This window comes from Phyllostomus hastatus, unplaced genomic scaffold (genome assembly GCF_019186645.2).
Source record: "Phyllostomus hastatus isolate PE091 unplaced genomic scaffold, TTU_PhHast_1.1 phas_contig_210, whole genome shotgun sequence".
Lineage (NCBI taxonomy): Eukaryota > Metazoa > Chordata > Mammalia > Chiroptera > Phyllostomidae > Phyllostomus > Phyllostomus hastatus.
This window is the reverse complement of record NW_025333737.1, coordinates 39,004,369-39,010,368: the sequence shown is the minus strand read 5'-3', so window position 1 is coordinate 39,010,368 and position 6,000 is coordinate 39,004,369. Positions and strand designations below refer to the sequence as shown.

General features: G+C 58.4%; 1 protein-coding gene across 11 annotated transcripts in view; it reads left to right on the top strand.

Annotated features, from left to right (window-relative positions):
- Positions 1-1,760: 1,760 nt before the first annotated feature.
- Positions 1,761-6,000, top strand: part of B3GNTL1 (UDP-GlcNAc:betaGal beta-1,3-N-acetylglucosaminyltransferase like 1) — a 30,328-nt gene continuing 26,088 nt past the window's right edge. For 10 of the 11 annotated variants that reach the window (XR_006785363.1, XR_006785367.1, XR_006785362.1 and 7 more), the window contains exons 1-3: positions 1,761-3,098; positions 4,157-4,273; positions 4,357-4,456. Coding sequence is in view for 5 of the 11 variants with exons in the window: in XM_045836288.1 (XP_045692244.1) it covers positions 2,646-3,098; positions 4,157-4,273; positions 4,357-4,456 (670 nt within the window). In the remaining 6 variants the exon portion in view is untranslated. Of the gene's footprint in view, positions 3,099-3,355; positions 3,660-4,156; positions 4,274-4,356; positions 4,457-6,000 lie in introns of those variants that run through there. The other variant, XR_006785365.1, reaches the window with a different exon arrangement.

The window sequence follows — 6,000 nt, the reverse complement described above, 5'->3', positions numbered from 1 at the left end:
TGCTCGCTCTGCCCCATAAGAGGGGGCCTGTCAGGCAGGGACCCGTTGCCCCAGGGTACACCCTGCTTCTGGGGTGGGCTCCTCACTAACACCTGGCCAGCCCCCTGGGGGGCTCCCGGCTTTGACAGTGACATCGGCAGCACTAGGGCCTTCCATGAGGCCCCACAGGAAGTGCTGAGGTCACCCCTAACACCGCTGGCTTCCCCACTCCTCCTCCCAGTGCTGTCAGCCAGGAACCCAGGAGCCCTTTCCCCCACAGGTGGCAGGTCCCGTGAATATTTGGGAGGAAGACGCCAGGCTAGCCTGCACATGCAGCTCCCGCAGGCACCTGTCACCTACCTGTAAGCCACCCAGAACTTGGGGAGCAGTTGGCTTCATCACTCCGCAGCTGACACACTCATTGTGCAACGTGCCACGTGCCAGCTCTCTCGTCTCCTGCCGCTCCGGCCTCACGCTCAGCCCGACCCACCCTCTGGGTCCTGGTGCCAGGGCCACACAGCCCTGGGCAGGCCTCCCCTGGCCGACAGCTGGCTGCACACCCTGGGCTTGGGGACACCTGTGAGCCCCGCAGTTGCCACCTGGAAGTGCAGGGGAGCAAATGCCCCAAAGGGCCGCCCCCACGGCAGGCCCAACGGCAGAGGCTCCTCCCCTTCGCACTCAGGCAGAAAAGCCTCCGGACTCTGGGGAGGTCAGGGCCCCAGCTCCAGCTGACCCCGGCGGGGACCCCTCGACAGAGTACTCTGGTGCAGGCCCCCGTCCTCCCCCGCCTCACTGCCCTGCCCCCGGCTTCCTGGAAACAGAAACCCTCACTGCACAGGCCTAGACTCAGGCTCTGCTTTCTGGACTAAGGGGGGACTTCCACCAATCCACACCAAACGTGTTCTCAACTGTTAATTAAATGCTTCCTGTGATGGGAACCTCGTTACTTCCTTCAGCGGGTAGGATCCAGCTCTGGCTTCTTAAACCAACCTTGAGAGTCTCAACTAGCCTTTAAAAAACCAGAGAGACCCCTGTGCATGTCACACAGACAGCTGGCTGCTCCCCTGGGAACAGATTATTATCGGGGTGCTCTGGCCGCCATGGGCAGCTGGTCTCCTACAGTCTGAGGGTGCTCTCCTCTGCCACGCTAGGTGGCTCTGGACCTCCCAGCAGTCCCTGCTGCCCCGGGAGGCCCACCCAGAGCTCTCAGGGGTCCGACCCGACAGGAACCTGAGAGCGCACGCTTGCTTGGAGGGCCCGCGTGGCAGTGGTCAGGGCACGTCGGGCAGCTGTTGAAGCTTGAACCCCCCTTCGCTGACGCACTCGAGGTGAACCCGTTCTGACTCTGGGCCCAGTGTCCTCCAGCCACACCTTCCCCTCCCGCACCGGCATCGTAGGGGGCCTACGGAGCAGTTTTAAAACCCAGAGGCCCTGGCTGGTGGTACCAAGTCTTCTGAATACAGCCAGTATTCACTAAACGTTCTGCATTAAAAAAAAAAAATCTGATATAAAGAGAAATGTCACTCGCTGAACCAAAAGCAAGCGGCGGGAGTTTTGCATAGCTTCCCCCTCAGGTGTTCTTGACTTTGTTCACCTTTTCACCCGGTCACGTCCCCCTCGTCCCTCCCTGGGGGGGGTCGCTCCCTGCGGCCTTGTCCCTGCTGGGAACCTTCCCACCGTGAAGGGAAGGGTCTCCGCCCACACCCAGACCCGGCACTGCACTCCCCAAGGGCCCTTCTGCACTCCCAATGTTTGCAAAATGCACGTTCTAACCAAATTTTTATTAGGGAGAACGCAGTGGAAAGCAAATTTCTCGCAGCAGAAGCACAGGAAGCCAGACGCAAGCAGCCAAGCCCACCTATGACACCCAATGGGGTGGGGGGCAGACACACCACCCCAGCCTCTTCCCACTGATTCCTGGGGCCCGGGCTCTGAAGCCACCCGCTGTGTCCTGGTAGCTACAATGTGACTTTTCGCCAAGTCATTTAAAATGAAGCTATTCCTGACGCACCACGCCCTGGAGAACATGAGTCCTTGGAAAAGAACTCTCAGATAGCTCGTGTCCCTCTGTAGATTAAGGTTGCGTTTTTACTCCTCTGGCCTAAGAGTTTCAGCTGGAAACAACAGGCTTTGCAAACAGTGATGCAGTTTAAGGGAAAATTACACTTGAAGAGTTGCCTGAAACCGAAGCGTGGCTTTGTCGCAATCGTTAGTTTGTAGAATGATTTGCACTTAATCTTCGTCGGGAGCCGTGCAGGATTTGTCCTGGCAGCGATGGCCGTGAACTTGCTCCTCAGTTCGGATGAGCTGGGACGAACCCCGAGTGCGTGCTGGCACCACAGCGCTCGTCACAGCAGGTCCCATTGTGTCACTCCCGTGGGCCCTGGCACTGGACCACCTGGCTCCCGCCCCGGAGCCCCGTCCGCCGCGGGAGGAGGGGGAGAGCAACCAACTTCCTGGCACGAGGCCTCCGGGACCAATGGCAACCCCGGGGCGCAGGGCCGCGGGCGGGTCACGGGCGTCGGGGCTTGCTGAGCGGGGAGGGAAGGGGTTTCAGCCGCCAGCACTGCGCCGGCGCGGCGCAGGGCGCCCTCCCGGGTCCCACCTCCCCAGAGCCCTTCCTGGGACATCAGGTATCCCCAGTCAGGTCCAACAGCGCAGGTGACATGTCGCTTGCGTCCTGTACACACGCACCGTTTTCCAAAGGGTTACACGCCCCCCGCCCACGAAGGTGTGGACCCCAAGTCGGACCATCCGCACAGCGTGGCGCCTCCCCCACCACCCTCGTGCTTTCGTGGCATTTTACTGAGGATTTCGGAGCCGATGAACTCCCTCAGGTGAGGGAGGGAGGACTTCCGGGGGACGAGAGCTCCGGAGTGGACAACGGGACACCGCGGTTCACGGGGCCAGAAGCCCACGCCGCGACCGCCCCCCGGGCGCGCGGTCCCGAGTCCTCCCCCGCTCAAGGCCGCGCCTCTGCTGGTCCCGCTCGGCCAGAGCCAGCCCCGCCGGATCGACGTCCGTCTGCGCCAATCAGAGGCCGGCCGGCCTCGGGCCCGCCCCCGCGCACGCGCCGTGGGCGGGGCGTCCGGAAGAGCGCGACCATGGAGACCCAAGTGGTAGGTGGCCGAGCTGCGGGCCTCCGCCCCCTGCCCTGTGCCCGCCCGTCCCCTCTCCGTCCTTCCTCCGTCCTTCCTCCGTCCGTCCTCCGCTCCCCGCGTCTGCGTTCCCACCACTTCTCGGCTGGCCTGGGAGGGTTTCCGCCCAAAGCCGCCAGCACCGGCCCATCCGACAGAAACTCACGTCACGCTTTGTGTCGGGGGTCTTGAGTAGACGTGTTATTTTTCTTTTTCTTGAAAAAGTAATTCCAGAGGGAAGTCAGTATGTCAGTGGGCGGGGCTGCCTTGTGGCCGCCACGCGGCGGGTCGCCCGCGGCGGGAAACGGGACAGGACTGCGCCTTCACAGTCGCATCCCAGCTTCGCCCAGCGGTTTCCGCACGGAGGGCTTTCCGTGCGGCACCGCGCCCCGCGCGCGCGTCGGCAGGTGTCCGCGCCTCGCGCACGTGCGCAGCCCCCGCGGTCCGCGCGGCCGCACGCCTGCCCCGGCGCGGGGCCCCGGAGTGCCGGGTGCTGGCGCGCGCCGGCGTTTGGTGGGCAGTCGGGTTAGTTGCCCTTCAGAGGTGCGTGTTTCCCGTGGGCTCGCCCCGAAAAGGACGCGCCGCGCCGCGGCCCGGAGCCAAGGGAGAGGGGGCGCCCCACAGAGCTGCGCGGGCGGCTCTCGGAGGGCTTCTTGGTTGCAGGGTCACTGAACACGCGTGTCCCACCCAGGAAAGGACCGATCGGTTCTGGTCGGGACCCAGTGCAAACGAGTACAGATGCTCGTTGGAACCGAAACGGTGGTGTTCAGACCAGTGATTGGAAAACGTGAAGTTGGCCTTGAACTGGAAACAGTGTCGGTGCCTTTCAGATTTGTTTCCTTTCCGAAAGCACCCAAACACCAGTTGCGGGGAGTGTAACAACACATCCTAAAGGCCGCGGGGCTTCCAGAGCCGCGGGGCCGCAGCTCTTCCTCGCGGAGCCTGCGTCGGGCTGGGCGCGGGTGCGCGGCCAGAGCGCGAGGCGGGCGGCGGGCTTCCCCCCACGCCCCCGGGCGCTGACCCGGCTCCTTGAATTCCAGTCTGTCATCCTCCCGGTGCACGACGCCGAGCCCTGGCTGGACGAGTGCCTGCGGTCGGTGCTGCAGCAGGACTTTGAAGGCCCCATGGAGCTCTCGGTGTTTAACGACGCCAGCAAGGTACAGGGGACCTTCCCGCCGCCGGCGGGCCACCTGGCCGCCGGGGTCCAGCTGCCCTGACCGGAGGCCCCTCTCGCTTTCAGGACAAGTCTATGGCGATCGTTGAAAAGTGGAAAGTGACGCTGGAAAGTTCTGGGATCCGTGTGGTCATTGGAGGGCACGACTCTCCTTCGCCGCGTGGAGGTCAGTTACCGTTCCGCGGTGATGGGGGCTTCTCACCTGGTTCCGCGCAGTTCAGACCCTGCCGAGGAGCGTCCCCTGTAACGCTTGCGTTGACCCCCTCGCAGACGCGCGCTTCTCACCCGTTGGGACGGATCAGTGCACTACCGCGGCGCATTCTTCACTTACTCAGCCCAGCTAAAAGCTTTGGGTGTTTTTATTTCTGGTGTAACTGAGTATTACTGCTCACCTCTGCTTCTTAAATTTTTTTTCTTGTGGCGTTAGAAAGATTTTGGTCCAATTTCTTTAAAGATTTTATTTTTAGAGCGAAGGGAAAGGAGGGAGAAAGAGTGAAACATTCAGGTGTGGTTGCCTCTTGCTTGTGCCCTACTGGGGTCCTGGCTGGCAACCCAGGCATGTGCCCCGACTGGGGATCGAACCAGTGACCCTTTGGTTCACACACTGGTGCTCAGTTCACTGAGCCACACCAGCCAGGGCATGATTTTATATGAATTTCAGAATCCATGTTTCTGTTTCTGCAAGAAGACCACTGGGATTTTGATAAGGCTTTCACTGAATCCCTGGATCCACTTGGGAGTGTTGTCATTTAGTAACAGTAAATCTCAGTGCATGAACACAGACTGTCCTTCCATTGACTTAGGTCTTCTTTAATTTCTTTCATCCACTTTTTATAATTTAAAGTTTTCCTGTATCAGTTATTGTGAAACATGTATATTAAGTTGTTTCTGAAATGTATATAAACAAATTATGGTTTTTAGAAAATGAGTATGAGTATTCTTCTTTTTCTTTTTCTTTAATCCTCACTTGAGGACATTTTTTTCATTGCCTTTAGAGAGGGAGGAAGAGAGAAAGAGCAGGCGAGAACCATCCATGTGAGAGAGAAACATCGATCGGTTGCCTTTCGGTGTGCCCCAACCAGGAACAGAACCTGCAACCCAGGCGGGTGCCCTGACTGGGAACTGAACCCAAAGAGCTTTCTATTTGTGGGACCACGCTCCACTCACTGAGCCACACCGGCCAGCGCATAGTATATTTCCAAGTCTTCTTCAAGATGTTTTGCATCTTCCGTAGTTGGATGAGAACACATTGAGGGCATTTTGATAACTGTTGTGATTGCTTGTCTAATCGCCAGTTTAAAAACAAGGCCGGGTAACTCGGTTGATGAGAGCATCCTCCCGATACTCCATGGTTGTGGGTTCGATTCCTGGTCAGGGCACATGTGAGAATCAAGAAATCTGTCTTTCTTTCTCTCTCCCCCTCCCCACCCTCTCTCTCTGAAAAAAAAAAAAAAGCCAGTAAAAAAAAACATGTTTTGCCTTTCATATAATACTTTTTATGGGTTACCTATAACTCGAGCCATATCCCATTTGTACGTATGCTATCAAGAACAAGAAAACCTGTTGTAATATTGTGAAGAAGTGGAGTCGTCCTGCTGTCGTTTTGAAGTCGCACAAGGTGGATTCTGAATCACACACTAATAAAACAGTTAATTTGATTATATCTGAAAGGACTATTTACCTATAATAATATTTTCTCAAATAGAAAAT